The sequence below is a fragment of the Schistocerca nitens genome, chromosome 7 (genome assembly GCF_023898315.1).
Source record: "Schistocerca nitens isolate TAMUIC-IGC-003100 chromosome 7, iqSchNite1.1, whole genome shotgun sequence".
Lineage (NCBI taxonomy): Eukaryota > Metazoa > Arthropoda > Insecta > Orthoptera > Acrididae > Schistocerca > Schistocerca nitens.
In genome coordinates this window covers 277,469,563-277,489,267 of record NC_064620.1, presented here as the reverse complement: position 1 = coordinate 277,489,267, position 19,705 = coordinate 277,469,563, and the positions used below count along the sequence as shown (strand labels likewise).

The 19,705-nt window shown below is 42.6% G+C and overlaps 1 protein-coding gene across 1 annotated transcript in view; it reads left to right on the top strand.

Annotated features, from left to right (window-relative positions):
- Nucleotides 1-17,680, top strand: part of LOC126195572 (dynein axonemal heavy chain 2) — a 957,657-nt gene extending 939,977 nt beyond the window's left edge. Inside the window, 2 exon segments of the mRNA XM_049934198.1 lie at nt 142-388; nt 17,357-17,680. Of these exon segments, the coding sequence (XP_049790155.1) occupies nt 142-388; nt 17,357-17,511 (402 nt within the window). The 3' untranslated portion in view covers nt 17,512-17,680.
- Nucleotides 17,681-19,705: the final 2,025 nt, after the last annotated feature.

Here is a 19,705-nt window from a genome sequence, read left to right as displayed (position 1 = left end):
TTCACTATGGTAAAATCATATACATAGTTGCAAATTTCATCAGACTTTTTTCCAAAGCCATGTAGCATTAGTATCTTATGGGGGTTATTCTATTTTGAGTGGAAACTTCACCTGTTACATTGGTTAATATATTTTTTCCAGACTTCTGCTCGCCGTTCAAATATTTCTATTGATTCCTTATCATGGGATTTCACAATATTTGCCCCGGATGAACGTTCAGGCCTCCAGCCACCTGCTGATGGTGTATATGTTAGAAGTGTGTACTTAGAAGGTGCCGGGTGGGACTGGAGAAAGATGTGCCTTATAGAACCACAACCAATGCAGCTTGTGTGCCCAATGCCAGTTATCCACTTCAAACCTATGGAGCATCTGAAGAAGAAAAGCAGAGGTTTGACATTCTGTCTTTTTGAAATTTATAGAATATGGTACATTCAGCTGAAACATGTACTAATATTCTTTTTGCAGAATAACATCTTTTATTTATTAACAGTGTTTAAGAGATCATTTGCTATGTTGATAGATGGACATCATCAAAAATCTTGTTCCGTATGTACACTTGTACAAACAAAACAAAATACACACTCAAATTGAATGACCAATAAGTAAAAATAATCACACTCACCAAATGTAAAAATCAAAACTGAGGAATGAAAATTGCATCTTTTTATTTCTTCTCAAAAGCTAAATACAAAACTATAGGGCATATCTGACAAAAGAAAATGGACAGTATTCAAGCATGGACCTCTGCCTTTCACAGGCAGTGTAGTACCAACTATGTCATCTGAACACTCCTGATGAACTGGAAGCTCCAACTTGCTATGGGCTCCTCCCATTTCTAATCTATGGAGAGGTTCTTTCACAGTGCTGTTAAACAAGCACTTTTGTGAGAAAGTTTTATCGGGGGTTGCTGCTTGCCACGTCCATGGTATTTTCAGTAAAGCCACACATGTCCACCCCCCTTTCCCTGGTTGTTCTAAATGGCAAGCATCTCAGGGAGTTCAGCATTTCTTTCCTTGGTGTGCGCTTGGTGAACCCAGGTTTCCTGAGATGGGGACTGGTGAGTACTGCCAGTTCTCTGTAACCATGAGTTCTGGGCATTCTTCAGTGTGTGTTGTGGTTGTGGACTGTTGTGTGTTAAAGGAAAAAACATATCTTGGATTAACTGCCAGGATTGCAAGAATGGTAAAAACCTCTTAAAAACAAAACCCCTCAATCTCAAACTGTGCTGTACACCAGTGAGATGCATGGCTATTGAGGTGGAACACTCATCAGCGGGCAACCTGTAGGGAACCTAACACTCCTCAGAAGTACAAGGCATACCAAGCCATGCGGGACTCGTCCGTAGCCACATGTGGGACAAAGATGGAATCAGTCCTCAAGCTTATCCTTTTCAATTCCCAGCAGACTGGGTGTATTGCTGGTGGATATCAGGGCCATCCTACCAAGAGGACTCTTGATGCCAGTCTTTCCGATACAGGTATTAATTCAAATACTTATGTCCCAGGTAACAATATGCATGCTGCTAGATATAAAGTGTTTTTAAAAGTTAAAAGGAAAGAGGGCAGCTTTGAGAAAGTTTTGCCTTTCTATTTTCAAAAGGGTTTAGAGGGCATTGCTGGCACTTTAAAATCTGTCAAAGTGAAATGAGAAACTGCTGGCTGAAACTTCCAGTTCCCAACAAGCAACAAACCTCCAGAAAGCAAAATGCCTTGGGAAATGGAAACAGAGCTACACAACTCCACAGCAAAGGTGTGATGTTGTGCAGGCATATTATAGATATTCTCAAAGAGTAACTGGAAGATGAGTGGGCTCAAGAAAATGTCATGGATGTACAAAATATAATGAAATGGGTAGACAGTGAACTGGTCGAAGTTGCTTTATCCTTACACTTAATAGCACAACAGTTCTGGAGCATATCAAGGCAGGTTTAGTCCACAGATGTAAATGCCAATACTTTCGACACACCTCTCTAGAATGTAACGGTGGTGCCACTTGTGGTAAATGGTAAAGCTGCCCGTGACAGCTTCATTTGTTCATTTACCCTGATGTGTGTAAACTGCTCTGGAAATCACCATGACTGGAGTAAAGACTGCAGCATGTATCTTGAAGAAATGAAGGTCAGAAAAACAAAACTGATCTCATATGGTGAGAACTAAAAGATCTATAAGGCAATGCAGCCTCCCACTTTCACTACTTCTTTTGCATCAGCTCTTAAAAAGGGAGTTTGAAAGATGATTCCTCTGCACAAACAGAGGTTGCTAATGGCAGCACTACTACCTGCATTTGCAAGTGCAGTTGTGATGGTGGTGTTAATACACAGCCTGTAGCTCCCCCTAGAACATCAGAAGAGGCCACAGTTGCTGACATTGTAGAGCCTCCAGCATCCAAAATGGCAGACTCTAGTAAGCAAGCCAGCACTGTTAGTGCCACTGCCATGAATGTTACTCTAAAGTCTCCTAAATGGAAGCATCAACATTAGAAGAAGGCCGATCATAAGCCATGAGACCATGTAGGCCTCACAATATCTGAAAGTTCTAATGGTTTGGATTTGGAGACAATAGAGTATGAAATCCGCCTGGGGAACCATCTAGCTACCTGATTGAGCCTCCATCCATTGAAGGATCTCCACCCTGACAGAGAGACAGTGTGAAAGAAAATCCTCAACAATAAAATGGCCCCATAGTACAATGGGGAATCAGTAGATGCACTCCTAGTGCAGGAATGTCCCTTTGCTTGTATTTACAGGAAACATGTTTTAAACTTACCGACACCCCTGGGCTACAGCACTATACCCTCCACTGCAAGGGTGAGGTGATTGGGGAAATAGCCAAGTGATGAGTAGCTATGTTTGTGAATAACACACACAATTCTTCTGCTCTATCCTTGGCTGCTGACTTGCAAGCAGTTGCAGTTGTAACTCATGTAGGTCAAAGGATCACTATATGCTCACTTCATTTACTTCCACAGGACATGATAGATTTGAGGCTCTCACAGATCTTACAGACCAACTTCCTTCATTATTTCTCCTATTGAGAGACTTCGGTGCCCATAATGCATGATGGGGATCCCGTTATACTTGCCAATTTTGGAGAAGCTCATGGTATCTCAGGAGCTGTGCATCCTCGACATAGGTGATCCCACACATTTCAACACAGTTACCAGGTCATCCCCATCTGTTGAACACTCTCTCTGCTCCATAACCCTCGCATATTCTCTCCACTGTGAGGTTACTGATGATGGTCATTCCAGTGGCCATTTACTACTTTGGATCCACCTATCAAATAGAGCAGTACTTGATAGGAAGCCATCAAGATGTATGATCAGCAGAGCTAATGGACACTGTTCTGCCAATTCACTGCATTTGAATGCCATGTTAGCTTTTAGGAATGGGTGGGCCATATGACACATGTGATCCACCTTGCTGCCAACTTATCCATCCTGAAGGCATGTGGTCATCCTCTATGGTAGCTTGTATGTTGATACACTGATGCATGCCACTCAGCAATTGGGGTCAGGTGTGTGGCTCTGTGAAGTGCCACCAAACAGCAGAAGACCTCACGGCCTTTTGAGTGGCAACAGCCAGAGTTTGATGTGGAATTGAGGAGAGCAAGCAAAGGGAATGGCATGTTTTCCTGGACTCTGCTCACTTGTTCTGTGAAGATACTGGAAGCCATCAGGAGGATTTCTGGTAAATGCAGCTGGTTGCCTATAGCAGTGCTGCTGAAGCTGGAGTGACTCCCAGTGGTGCTGAAGCTGGAGTGACTCCAAACAATACATAGAGACATCACCCAGAAAATGGCAGAGCACTCTGCAATGGCAACTGCTACTGCCAGCAAGGATCCAGAATTCTGCTACTACTGTGTGACTTTGGAAAAGGGTGAGTTGGGCTTTGGTCCAACAATTCTGAGTCCTACAACAACCATTTCTCCATGTGGGTGCTGAATGTGGCATTGCCTGAGGCTTCTAATATTGCATTTAGTTGTCACTAAATCCATAGAGCATGATGCAAAACATGCAAATGGTGTCAAAGGAAAATCTCTTAGAATATTTTAATTCAATATGGTGGACAGGAAAATTTCCATTCTCATGGAGGGAGGCAATTTCAGTACCTCTCCTCAAACCAGGAAAGGACTGCATGTGTGCTGGTAGTTGCTGGAGTGTCATCTTAATGAGCTGTGTAGAAAAAATCTTGGAGCAAATGGTCAGCCATCATCTGGTCTGAATGTTAAGAGACCAATCAGTTCCATAGCTACTCTTGGTCCAGGAGATATAGCCTGACCCTGCTAGAGATGGCTATCCAGCAGGTTTTCCTACATAAACAACATTGTATATGGACATTTTTTGACTTCAGTAAAGCATATGACAATACTTGGAGGCACAATATTCTCAGTCAGCTTCAACATTTCATGGCCACATCTCTATATTCATTTGGTCCTTCGTATCAAAACACCCCTGTTCAGGCATGGGCCAAATTGGTGACAGTTTCAAACTGGAGAATGGTGTTCCCCAGGGAAGTGTTCCATGTGTCACCCTCTTTGCCACAGCCATAAACAGTATAACATCTAATGTAAGGAGTCTTATGCAGTGGTCCTTATCTGTGATTGCAGTTTTCTGTTCCTCTACCGACACTCCAACAGCTATTCACAAATTACAACTTACAGTGAATTGGTCGTGTGTGTGTGTGTTTTAATTTTAGTCATTCTCATCATATCATCACATTTTTTATTTACCTGACTTACATATGGACAACACCATTCTACATTTTAAAGGTTCAGTGAGATTTCTGGGCCTTACTTTTTATTCCAAACTGTTGAGATTACTACACCTGAAGAACTTGAATGCCAGGACCCAGAAAGCACTGAACACCTCATCTGAATGTGCCTTAGCCACACATCTGGGGTGAGCAGATAGGGCATGTCTGCTTCAGTTTTATAGGGCCTTCATGCAGTAGTGGCTGGACTGTGGATCACAGTTTGTGGATCAGTGAGACCTCACTGTCCACACTGAGGGGATCAGGCTGGCCATGGGTGATTACAGAACCAGCCACATCCACAGTCTCTGTGCTGAGGATGGGGAACAGCCACTCACTATCCACTGGCAACTTCTAATGGTGTGTCATGTGTATAAGATCCTTGTTGCTCCCAATTCACCAACATACCATACTGTTGCTCATTCATCTATGGAACACCTTTTCTCCTAATGTTCATGAGCAACAAGTAACAAGGCCATTTGGGATCCATGTCAAGCATGTGCTGGAGTGGCTTGGGGCACCTTTTCTCCTAATGTTCATGAGCAACAAGCAACAAGGCCATTTGGGATCCATGTCAAGCATGTGCTGGAATGGCTTGGGGTGGAGCAAGTATGCACCCAAATCCACTGTTGGGACCAACTATCACCATGCTTATTGCAGAAACCTAGAGAAATTTTAGATTTAATGCAGTGCAGAAGAGGCTGTTCTCCTGCATCTGTTTCTAATACAATATTTTTGACATTTTAAATGAGCACCACAACTGTACAGTTCTATTCACAGATGAGTCTAAGGGAAGGAGGTGTCTTTTGCCAGGTACCAGGGTACATGAGTTTAAGGAAAATAAATTGGCAGATATAGCAGCCAAGGAGGCATATTGTGATGATCCAAAGTTCAGTGCACTATCCCCCTATGTGCTGTCAGCTCACTGTTGAGATGTAGAGTCATATGTAGATAGGAAGAATAGTGGCTGGAAGTTACAGACAATAAGCTCTGTCTCAAGGTCTACAACTCATCCATGCGAATAGGATGAGGTCCTTCTTACTTGTCCTTCTGTAGGACACAAACATATGACACATGGGTTCTTGTTCTATAGGACACACACTATGACACCTGGCTTCTTGCTCTGGTGAGACAGTCCTTCAGTGTGGTGTGCTTGTGGCATATGGACCACAGTGCACCATATTTTAGCTGACAGTCTTCTATATTCATATGAGAAGGCAGAAGCTCATTTACTAACAGAGTTGCTCTCTGTTTTAACTGACAATCAGGTCAGTGTACTTTTAAGGTTTGTGACTTGTCAGACGTGTTCCCTAAACTTTTAGGGATAACTTTTTAATGTGTTCTCAGGGTGGCTGGTTCATCCATGTTTTTTGTAAGTGATCAGCCAATCACATTTCCATGTACAATTATTTTAGCTGTTTTCTTGTGATACTTGTGTTTAATTACCAGTATGTGACCATTTCATCTGCCTGTATGGTATCCTGAAAGCTGTGTAATGTGTGGGTGACTATGAGTGCGATTTGAGATAGTGAGTATTGTTCTTTAGGATTTGCTCCTCTTTGTTTCATGAATATTTGAATCTCTTTAACCAAATTTTACCTACTAATTTTTGTAAAGGTGCTGATAAATGCACCAATGATGTCTATAAATCACAAACACAACAAAGTAAGGTGTACGGTGAGGAGTTTGGGTTATCTGAAGCCTCCAGGTTGTTACTAAGAATGGAGCCTCTTATACTGGTCAAAGTGTATCCTGTGATGATTATGTGAAAGAAGTTAAAAATTTGTGTTAGAATATGATCTGATCCCAGATCACAACATTTCATTAGTGTTGTGTTACATTACAAATACATCACATGTGCGTGCCTGACAGACCATCTCAAACTTTCAACTTGTCAACGGATTATCTTTTCCAAGAAACCTTGAATTGATACATTAACTGTGGTATGAAAGGCATGCATCTGAGTTCAAAATCAAGCCTGAAAAATGTTTCAACCTGTGCCATAGAACCAACACAGCTTATAGAGTGCATTCCATAAGTAATGCGACCAATTTTTTTCTGACGCTACAGTACACCACAGCGTGTTGTAACTGGATGGGCTAAGTGGAGGGGGTGTTAGCTTCAAACCACTCTTTGTCTCATTTGGCTGCGAGCTGCTGGAGAGTCAGGACGTGCGTTTCCGTCAACCCCATTTTGAGTTTATGTAACACGGCACAATGGATCATTCTGTAGAACAACGGTACGCTATCAGATTTTGCGTTAAACTTGGGAAGTCCGCCACTGAAACGTTTCCATTACTTCAGCATGCCTTTGGGACACACACAAGTTTTCTGATGGCACAAGTCATTCATGGAGGGCCGAGAGGAGATCACTGATGAACCTCGCAGTGGACGGCCATCACCTGCATGAGTCGACTAAAATGTGACGCGTGTGCGTGATTGTTTGAACTCTGACAGACGGCTGAGCCTTCAATTGGTAGCACAAACTCTAAACATGTCAAAATCAACCATTTTCCGCATTGTGACCAAAGATTTGAACATGAGAAAGGTGTGTGCCAAAGTTGTCCCAAAAGTATTGACCGACAAACACAAGCACATGTGAATGCTTCAGTGCTGAGAAATGTTGGAAATGTGTGAAAATGATCCTCATTTTCTAAACTCAGTTATCACTGGTGATGAGTCGTGGGTTTTTGAGTGTGACCCTGAGACAAAAAGGCAGAGTTCAGAGTGGCACACCCCATCGTCGCCCCGTCCCAAGAAGGCATGCATGAGCAAGTCCAGGATCAAAACCATGCTCTTTGTCTTCTTTGACGTCAGAGGCATTGTCCACCACGAAATTGTACCTACCGGGACTACAGTGAACTCAGCTTTCTACTTGGAAGTGCTCAAAAGACTGAAAAGAAGGGTCTCGCACTGCCGGAGCGACATGAAGGACATGTGGAAAGTTCACCATGGCAACGCACTGAGTCACAGTGCCTTCATTGTCAACGACTTCCTGGCCACGACCAAGACCTCATTGGTTCCCTAGCCTCCCTACAGTTCTGACCTGGCTCTCGCTGAAATTTTTTTGTTTCCTTGGTTAAAAGGAGTCATGAAAGGAAAACATTGGGACACGATTGAAAGCATCTAGGCACATATTACATCAGCTCTAAAGAACATTCCGGAAAAGGCATTCCAGGATGCCTTCCAGGCATGGAAACACTGCCTCAAGAAGTATATTGATGCAAGAGGGTACTATTTTGAAAATTTTTGAATATCTGTATGAATATATTCAATAAATGATTTTTTATGAATTTGGTCGCATTACTTATGGAACGCACCTTGTATAATCCATTGAGAGTAAGAGCAATACTTTTGCTACATCAGAATTTCTTCCTGTGTTGTACCTGAATCTTCTTGTCTTTCTAAATCTGATGTGAAATAATTATTTAATTGGACAGATAAAAAATCTACTCACCAAGTGGTGGCAGAACACACGCATAAAAGACGGTTGTAATTGGCAAGCTTTTCGAGTCAGTGGCTCCTTCTTCAGGCAGAAGGGTTGAAGGGGAAGGAAGAGGGGTGAAGGAAAAGGACTGGAGAGGTCTAGGAAAAGGGGTAGATTGCAGGAAAGTCACCCAGAACTGAGGGTCAGGGGAGACTACCCGTATGGGACGAGAAGGAAAGGAATCAATAAGTGATTATTTTCATTGTTATAGTAACTAATGTTAAATAATTTATCTCAATAAATTCTCTCAATCTGTTGATCATGGTAATGTTAGAAATGAATGTTCAGATGGGTATATGAGAAGAAGAAGTAAAAAATCAAAGGAAGAGTGTTACAGAAGAAATTGTTGTGATGCTGGAAGTGGCTTGGGTTGGTATAAGAGGTCACAAGAGAGAATGAAAGCTAGGGGTCACAAAGGAAAGATGAATAATACAAGTTATCTGTTTGAAGAAGCGTAAACCTGCATCTTCAGAGCTTTATGACATAAAAAATGGATCTGAATGAATTGGTGATTAATGTTCCCAGTGTTTTGCTTTATGGAGTGTTGTGTCACTGGGTTTATCTTCCTCGATAAATTGGCAGCTAAAGGAGTACCAGCAGTAACAGAGAATTATGTGATGGTGGTATTTGGTTTAGTATTAAGAGCTGGTTTGGTGCAAGTCCACAACTGTGTTTTAGTGATTAGATCTGCCAATACAGACATGGAAAATCCTGATTCATTTTCCAGTGATAACATTCACCTTGAGGTGAATAGGGTGCAGTTATATTCATGATGTTATCTGAAAAGCTTATTAGAAGGCAGACAGCACCATTATATGATAATGGATCACACACAGAGAGGACTCATGGACCCTACCTGATCATCTCCAATCTGCAAGAATTTTTTACAGATGTTCTTTCTAGAATAAATGAGATGTGTAAAATCTGAGCTCAAAATGCAAAGATTTCATTGTTTTATGAGGCTTTCAATAGGGGCTGTAAAGTGTTATGTGGGCTCTATTACAGTTTAGGCCAAATATCAGTCAACTTTAAATGGAAACTAGATGTAATCAAAATATGGGCTCAGGTGTACAATTTTTTATATTGAAATTTCAAGGTTGTGTCATTCATCACTACCACTGATATTATTACCACCATTTTCAAGCTACATGAGGTCAAAGTAGGGACAAAATCAAATGTAACAATTTTGTGACTCCAGTAATTTTTGCACTAGCGAAATTTATTGAATTCAGGCACGTAGCTATTCCCATACTGCTATAATGTTGAACAATCAGTCTTTCCTTTTTATCCCATCTGGTAACTCTCCCATGATCTGGGGTTCTGGGTGACTTCACCAAACTCTCTCCATTTCCTAAACCTCACCAGTTCTTTTCCTTCATTCCAATTCCTTCTTCAACCCTTCTTCCACAAGGAGCCACTGGCTCTCAAAGCCTGCAAATTTAAATACATTTATGTGTGTGTTCTCCTGCCACCACTTGGTCAGTAGGTTTTCTATCTATCCAATTGTATCTTATTTCCTAAAATTGATTATTTTTGTCAGTGAAACAATCAAGTATTTCACTGAAAGCCTTTAAATGTAAGTGCTTCAAAGAGTGCAATGATGGAATTTAACACCAGGAAACACATGGAATTTGATATGAAATTATTCATACGAAATAACATTGTAGGATAGGAATCACACTGCAGGACAACCTCAAGTGGGACATGCATATAGATTCCTTGGCTTGTAAACTATCTCAAAACATTTGCCACATACATGATTAGCATATATGCAAGGATTTGTATTTACTAAAACATGCTTATCATTGATTGTTTCATCAAATCTAAGCTATCTGTCGGAAATCTGTGGTGCGACAACACAAACTACCCTAAGCACATTATTAACATTACAGAAACATGCTATCAGAATTATTTGTGGTGCCAACCAGAACCAGAGAATTATTTCAGACGCTATTGTTCTAAATAGCAACACAAGGAAACTTGGTAATAAAACAGTTATGGTTTTTTAGGTCATGGAGTAATAACAAAAAAAAAAAAAACACAAAAACATTTGGAGGTTTGTGTATGGCCTTATAAAGACACCCTCCCTGTCTGCTGTCACTGGAGTCATGCTGTTCGCATTTGGCAGAACAGGTGATTGGTCAGTGACTGGGCTGCTGCTGGCAGCTACCTTGGGTAGCTGTGGGTGTGCCATCTGCACTGTGCTTCTGGTAGTAGATCCACACACGTCTGCTGTGCGTGACAGGTGTAGTAACCAGGAGCTCATTATGTGTGATGCTGTCACTGCAGACATACAAGGTATCAGTGGTGGTGTCAAAGGCATCACTCAGAGGCATGAGAAGTTCCTGATCTGCTTAGACTGGAAAGTACAGACAAATGTGATTGGGACAATAACACCCACGCCACCACAGATCCCAGGATAGCCAGTGGACACGACCAGTGACAAGGTGGCAGAAGCCATCTGTATGGTAGAATACATGGTGAGGGACATCAGTATGGGCAGTATCCCTACTGACGGCGGCACCAGGTCAGTGCAGCGTAAAGATTCAGCACTGGCTGGAGGAAGCAAACCTGCTGTTGATGCTGATGAAACCCTGACCTCTGGGATAGGTGGGCAACAAGGTCAAGACTACCTATCCCCAAGAGCAGCCAGGACCAACAAAGAACGAGGTGATGCACCCATGGTCTGAGGAGGGGGCCAGCACTCATCCTGGGATGCAACTGATTCTGGTAGTTCACTACAAATCAGCCTTCGACGTGAGGCATGAAGACACAGGGACTAAACCAGCCGTGGACGATGAACAGAATCCAGTGAGAGCACTGTCCAAAACCCTGATCTCAGAATGGCATGCTGGGTGCAAATGATGGCCAAAACCAGTGCAGCTTAGGGCTGCCTACCTGGCAGCAAGAGGGTGAGCAGCATCTGTATCTGACAGCCATATGGGAGCCTGGTGGGACTTTTGGCTCCAATTAGCTTTTGTAAGAGCTTAAAAAAATGTGAGAGCGTCCTCGACCTGAAAATCTTCTATGTGCATGTGCATCTGCATCTGCGTCTTAAATGTTTGAAAAAGGTTCTCAGTCTTGCGGTTAGACTGCAGATGAAAGGGAGGCACAGTGATGTGGCAAACGCCATTGGTGTACAAAACTTCTTGTAAGATTGTGCCATGAATTGAGGACTGTTGTCTGAAACCAGAGTGAAAGGCAAGCCTTTTGTGGAGAATATCCTCAAAGGGACCTTGACAGTTGCATCGTCTATCACAGACCGACAACAAACAACATAAGGAAACAATGGCTGATAATGAGAAAGTGTCTAAAAAAGGACCAGTGAAATCAATGTGGACTCTTTCCCAAGGCTGTTTAGGGGCCGGTCGTGTGAAAAAACAAGATGTGGCAGTGCCTGCTGACCCAAATACTTGTGGCAAGCCATGAAAATATGTTCCATTTCCCAATCTATGCGTGCCAAAACAGATTAAGCTGCACCAACAGTTTTGTGAGAGAGATTCCGAAGTGACCCTGATGTAATAAGCAAAGGCCTTCCCACTGCAGAGCTGGTGGAATCATGACATGGGGAGTAAACTTTCATCAACAGGAAAATAATGCCACCCAAGAGAGAGGCAATGACGCACTGGGGGCCGAACCGTGCAATAACCCTGGGTTCGACGTGGGACTGCAGCAGGGTGGGTGGACTGCTGTGGTCTCTTGTGGACCACTGAGGGCTACAGTGGGACAAAGCCTCTTCTCTGTTTCTAGGCCCCCAGTTCAATACAAAACCTCGAACTTAAGCCATTGATATTGATAAAGGCCAAAAGGCATTCTAACCAAAAGCAACTGTTTTGAAGCCTCATCCACTAAAACATATAGGTTTGTATTGGCCAAGTCAATTTTTGAAAAGAATTGACCCCCACCCCAATTGTGAGCAACTACTCCAGGCAGGGTAGGGAATACGTGCCTATGACTGCCTTAATAGTGACCTTGAAGTTGCCACAGAGATGGAGTTGATCGGACAGCTTTTTTACAATCACTAAAGGTGTAACCCATTCACTTGAGGAAATTGGTTGAATCACTCCCAATGATATTAACTGATCTAGGCTCCATCTTCACTTGGTCGCTTAAAGCTGCTGGCACCAGCTGTGTTTGAAAAAAAGTAAGAGTGAAGGGTTTGAGGGTGCAGCTGCGTTTGAAAAAAAGTAAGAGTGAAGGGTTTGAGGGTGATGGGTGCTGTGGAATTGTTTGTACAACATAAAACTGGAGAAAAAGATCCAAAAACTCAGAACACAAGGAATCCTGTGAGTGATAAGGCACTTGATCTAACAGCAGATGCACCAAATCCATAATAGATAACCCAAAAATGGCAAAGGCCTCTAACCCAAGCGAATTTTCACTACTCGCATCATTAACCACCAAGTACAGAGGGGAATGGAAAACTGATTTGTAAACTATGCTGGCCATGAACTGCCACACCAACAGTGGGGACCTGAACCTGGTGTACATCTGGGAGTTGAGTAGAGTTATGGTGGCTCCTGTGCTGACTTGTAGAAGTAACAGCTGATCCATCACCCGCATTTCCATGAAAAGTGTGTTCCGGCCTTGAGACAATCGCAAACATAACAATGAAATGGTATGAATATCGTCATCCATTGATTCCTGCAGTGACTTTTGAGGCATGGAGACTTACATAGTGCCACTATGTGACTTTTGTTTTAACTGGCAAAAAGCCTACCACTTGGGGCAGGCTAGATATTCACACTGCACAAAACAAGAGATGCTAAAAGGAAGTGGCATTCGCTATCCCTACTGCTGACAATGTGTCTGTCTGCACTGGTCAAATTAGATTGTTTGTATTGTGGCTATCTCCTCTTCCCCAAGTTTTGGTGTGCTCCCAGCACACCAAGGTTCTGTGAACCAGGGCTGCATACTGTCAGCAACTGCGACATCACTCCAAGCCTCCAATTGGTGGCCCGTGGTGCAGGAGACCTGGAATGACTGTGCTGTATTCAAAACCTCTTCTACAGTAGTGCTCTCAAACTGAAGGGCATGTTGACCCACCTTATCTGGAGCTAAGGGAATGATTGCATCATGGACCATGGTGTCCGCATAATACACCTGAGCCTCGGCTGTGACGAACCAACACTTAGGCTGTGAAGCTTGGCTGCCTGAGCTCAATACGATTACTGCAGCTGTTTGCGACATTGGTAAAATTCAGCATGTGCAGCTACCACGTGTGTATGCTTTTGATGGTAAGAGGACAGCAAACAACACATATCATCAAAAGAAAGTGACGCTGCTCTTGCAGAGGAGCTAAGTGGCACAGTAAGTGATACATATGAGGGGATATAAACAAGGAAAAGCCTTACAGACCTCCAATGCCAACCACCCACGATGTCATGAAATGTTGGTGAAGCCACCTCCAGTAAGCATCCGAGTTTTTGCAGATTCATCATTTGGCAGGGAGGGGTGGGGGTGGGGGGGTGGGTAATGGTGATGGGTGAACAACCAGCAGTGCCAGGGTCAGTGTAGCCAACAACCATGCCAACAAAGCTGTGTTTTTCAGCTGTTGTTGCAGGATTAATTGGAGTAGCCTCTGTGGAAGAGCTGAATTGCATAAAAATCAAAGGATTGAAAACACAAAAATCTCATCCTTGTTGCCGACTGTGTTTTAATTAGGAACACAAGGAAACACATGGTCATAAAACAGGTATGGTTTATTAGGGTACAGAGCAACAACAACAAAAATACACTAGATATAGTTGTCCACTGTGGGAAACAGACATAGTAATTGGTGGGTTACTACAATTGTTTCAAACATTAGGTGTTTGTATATATGTTAAAAGTAATATTGCTTGTGAGAACAATGCATCCAAACTTAAACCGTGACTTGCACCAGCATAATGCAAGACAAAAATTGAGATACCAGAACAGCATTATATGAAAAAAAAGATGTCTTTATGCTGTGCTGAAGCTAGCCAGTGCCCTACCAAAATGTCTCTCAGCCCTTCTCACTAGCAAATTAAAAGGCCAACTAAAAAGTATTTTAATTTGAAATCCATTGTTTTCCTAGATGAGTTCTTTAATTTTATGAAAAATGCTTTGAAGATATGTCTGACTCATCGTATGTGGTGATTCACAAGTGACCTAATGATCATAATCTTTTTCAATGCTGTTATTTGCATATTAACAAATGTAAAGTATATGAAAATGTAAAACTATTATTAAACACAGCTCTGTAGTTTATAAAACTTTGTAAACTGACATATTTGGAAGAATAATCTGTACAGTTCTCTGAAACTGTATTAAAATAGGGGCTGTGTTTGATTATTCAATGCTGAATAAATATCATCATTATTAAAACTGATAGTTTTTGGTGTAGTATGAGGGTAATCCCAAAAGTAAGGTCTCCTATTTTTTTATAAGTACAGAACTAGTTTGTGTGGCAGTTGGCCACACTGTTATGAAGAGTGCTTCGTGCGCTGTGTGTAAACATGCACACACTGCACCGAGGTGCTCAGTCTTGGCTTGGCAGCCGTTGAGAATGGAGCTCCCGTTGGATGTTACCACCAAGTACGAATTGTGTGCAGTTATTTGGTTTTTGAACGCAAAGGGCACTGCGCTGATTAAAATCCATCGTCAATTGACGGAAGTGTATGGTGAGTCGTGCATGGATGTCAAAAATGTTCGCAAATGGTGTAGAGAGTTTGCAGCTGGTTAGACCGAAATTCACAACGAACAAAGGAGTGGGAGACCATCAATTTCTGAGGAGACAGTGTTGAAGGTTGAGAAAAGCATGCGTGAAGATCGGTGGATCACCCTGGATGATCTCTACACGTTGGTTCCTGAGGTTTCCCGAAGCACCGCTCACAGAATTTTAACGGAAACATTGAACTACCGGAAGGTGTGCGCAAGATGGGTGCCATGCATGCTGACTGAGGACCACATGCAGCAACAAGTTGATGCTTCCCGTGCATTTCTTCACCACCTTGCAGCCGAACAGGACAACTTTCTGGACTCAATTTTCACGGGTGACGACACCTGGGCATACCACTTTACACCTGAGACCGAACAACAATCACGCCAGTGGCGGCATCCTTCTTCGCCAAAGCCATGGAAATTCAAACAAACACAGTCTGCAAGTAAAGCCATCACAACCGTTTTTTGGGATCGGAAAGGGGTGTTGATGGTTGACTTTATGCCCACTGGGACCACAATTAACACTGACAGGTACTGTGAGACTCTGAAAAAACTCAAACGGGCAATTCAGAACCAGAGAAGAGGAATGTTGAGCAAGGGTGTACACATTCTCCATGACAACACTTGCCCACACATCGCCCAGCAAACCGTTGCTCTCTTGCAGCAGTTTCAGTGGAACATAATCACCCACCCACCCTATAGTTCTGACTTGGCACCAAGTGACTATCACCTGTTCCCTAGGTGAAAAGAACATTTGGCCGGAAATAGATTCAGCTTCGATGATGAAGTGAAAGAAGAGGTTCATAACTTTCTGAACAGCATGGCGGCGAGCTGGTATGACATGGGCATACAAAAATTGCCACAGCGTCTACAAACTACAAAAATGCGTTGACAGAAATGGTGATTATGTCGAATAATAGCTAAATGTTCAAGCTGTAAACTGATGTAAACCATTGTAGAAATAAACAGGTCTACGTGCTTATAAAAAAATAGGAGACGCTTTTGGCTTCCAGCCAAAGACTAATTTCAGGCACCTTTTGTCTCTAGTCTATCTCGTGCAAGTCTCTTCATCTCTAAATAACTACCATAACTTTCATTCTATGTAATCCTGCTTGTTGTATTCAAGCTTTGGTCTCCCTCTACAGTTTTTACTCAATGAACTTATGTCCATTAACAAAATGCCTATTTCTTTATATATTAGAGTATGACCTACCAACCTACTCCTTTTTTAAATACTTTCTTCCATAAAGCTCTGTTCTCCCCAGTTTGATCAGGCACCTCTTCATTGATTATCTGATCTGTCCATCTATTCTTCAGCATTCAACTGTAATACTACATTTCACAAACTTGTATTCTCATCTTGCCTGTACTACTGTACTAGCTAATCATTCACATGTTACTTACATATAATGTTTCTAGATTTTACGCAGAAATTCTCGAAACACTACAAAGTGGAGCAGTGGAAGTTAGGCTGGGAGAAAGGGGGTGTGGGGATTGAGAGAACACAGGATATCCTGGAGGGACAGTTCTTATCTGTGTAGTGCAGACAATCTGGTGTACTGAGGGAGGATCTAGATTGTGTGACTCATCTATTGATTTTACTGGTGCTCTGTTGTGCAAAAAGTTCAGAAAATAGGTGATCAAGTAAGCAGTTAGCCACAATTTGATGGCGACAGTTCACTGGGGTAGGTGGCGGGTTAGCTGCCATTCCCATATAGAATACAGCACAGTAATTGCAGCACATCTGGTATATAGTGTAGTTACTTTGACCTGTGGAAAATCCAGGATGAAATGTAACAATATTATCCTATACATCCTCCCACCACCACCTACTCCAGTCCGGTCACAAACATCACCTATACTATCAAAGGCAGGGCTGCCCGTGATATCAGTCATGATCTTCAAGTTAAGTTGCAACCACTGTGCTGCCTTCTATGTGGGCATGACAATCAACAAGCTGTCTCTCCGCATTAATGGCCACTGACGAACTGTGGCCAATAAATAAGTGGACCACCTTGTTGCTGAGCAAACTGCCAAACATGACATCCTTCATTTCAGTGACTGCTTCACAGCATGTGCCATATGGATCCTTCCCACCAACACCAGATTTTCTGAATTGCGCAGGTGGGAACATTCCCCGCAATGTATCCTATGTTACTGTAATCCTCCTGGCCTCAAACTTTGTTAGTCATTTTCCTCTCGCATCCAGCACCTTTTCTGTTCCCATTCCAGCACTACACAGCCCTCATTCCTCCATTGCACCCAGTCTTTTTACTTCTCTCCTTTCCTGCTATCGCCTGCCCTCTCCCCACCTCTCTGTTCTCTCCGTCTAACCTCCCAACTGCTTTTATAAATCATTTATATGTCATGAAATGTCAATTACATTACATTTTTCATATATTATGTATTAATTAAATAACTTGATGTTTTTTTCAGGTATCTATGTCTGTCCTTGCTATTATTATCCAATCCGATGTGGTGGAGGTGGTCGTGAATCTTTCGTTGTAGCAGTTGATCTCAAAAGTGGCACAGAAAATGCTGATCATTGGATCAAAAGAGGCACTGCTTTACTTCTCAGCCTTGCCAATTAGGTGAACTCTTTGGACACCTCATTCCATGCCTCAAGGTTTTTGTTCAATCTGAGCACTTGATGATATGTTCCAGAATTACTTTATAAGCCCATGAATGTATATAAAATATTAAGTAAGTTGTAACTGTAGTGATAAGTGCAGACATATCTATTTAGTATTCTTCTGATACTCATTGGCACCATTTTGTAATTACCTAGAATGTTTATTTGGTAATCATTGTGATACCAATTTTGTATTATTAAAATGTGAAATTTTATAATAAACATTTTTAAAAATTTGTGTACCATTCTAGTAGTATTGACACACAACTGAAAACTCTAAAACTCAGAAATGTCATGGGACTCAGCTGTGTTCTTGTTATTATGTTGCACATTCAGCGGCATCAAATTCACAAAGATGTTCAAGCTCCTACCAGATTGAGATATTGATGAGGACAGCATAGACCATATTCCTGTAGGGCAAGGCTTTCTGGATGCAACACATGCCAACAGAAACAGCTGCAATGGCAGAACCTCTGGTGTATAAGCAGCCAATAAAGTTATTGGAGTGGCATGCTAAGTCCAGTTTACCATGTTCTATGAAGGCATCCATTATGCCATAAACAGTTTGCCAATGATGAGCCTGTTTACATTTTGCTATTATGCTTGGCTACTGACTGGACTGCTTAGTTTGCAGTTACTTTGACGGAGCGAGGTGGCGCAGTGGTTAGCACACTGGACTCGCATTCGGGAGGATGACGATTCAATCCTGTGTCCGGCCATCCTGATTTAGGATTTCCGTGATTTCCCTAAATCACTCCAGGCAAACACCAGGATGGTTCCTTTGAAAGGGCACGGCCAACTTCCTTCCCCATCCTTCCCTAATCCGATGACTTCGCTGTTTGATCTCTTCTCCCAAACAACCCAACCCAGTTACTTTGGCTTCAATTATTGGTTGTGAGTCTGCTCACAAATAGTGTGGTAATTTTTCTCACCCTTGACAACAGTGTGTGTGTGTGTGTGTGTGTGTGTGTGTGTGTGTGTGTGTTGGGGCTTATGGGCGCTCAACATCGAGGTCATCAGCGCCCTGACACACATTAAAAGGTGACTGGAGTGAAGATGCTCTGAGTGGTCACTCTTGTAAACAAGCTGTCAGTAATATTCCCTGCACTATACTAAATCTGCCATGTTTATGCAGAATATGTATGTGAATTGACTACACCCTTTACCACAGTTTACAGCAGATTCCTTGAGAAGATAATAAAATGAGTGGAAAAGAGCACCGGTCATATCCATCAACGAAAAAAGGCAGCAAAACTCAGTGATGAAGCTATCAGGATATCACTTACTTGTGTTTTTGTAAAATCCTAGATGATACAATGGTTCACCTAGAGCAAAATGAACTCCAAGAGAAAGCAGATTTTGAACTTTCACCCTCCCCTCAGAATCAAGTTTTAAGCCTGTCATCATTTCAGGCATGTGTCTAACACTGTTTTAGTGTGGCCACAGGTACATTAAAGGTCAGTGGGGGGGTTGGGGGTGTCAGAGGGCGCAGTCACTTACTCCAAGAGTTGAAACTAAATTAAAATCAAATGTAGGATGGAAGCAGCAATCTGGAGGGGCTGGGGAAGGGATAGTAGTGCACAGGTGGGGAAAGAAATGAATACTGTCTGGTGGAGTGTGCAGGGACTAGACTCCAACAGGCACAGTGTCAGGAGGTTGTGGGGCAGAGAGGTGGGGGAAAAAGAACAAAAACTGAGAGGAGAGGGGAAAGACAGGTGGATGCATTGGCAGAGGGCTGTAGATAAACAGAGTGGGAGACGAGAATGGGGAGGAGATGATAGGACATAGGGGGTGGAAACTGTTGGCTGGAGGGATTGGGGACAGTAGGTTACTGTAGGTTGAGGCCAAGTTAATTACAAGAGTGGAGAATGTGTTGTAAGGATAACTCCCATCTGCACAGTTCAGAAAAGCTGGTGATGGAGGGAAGGATGCAGATGGCTCGAGTAGTCAAGCAGCTATTGAAATCAATTGTGTTATGTTCAGCTGCATGTTGTTCCACAGGGTGGTCTACTTTGCTCTTGTCCACAGTTTGGTGGTGGCTGTTCATCCTGGTGGACAGCTGGTTGGTAGTCATACCAATATAAAAAGCTGTGCAGTGATTGCAGCAGATCTGGGGCCATACAACACATTTTCCGCTCCCGTACTTATCCCGG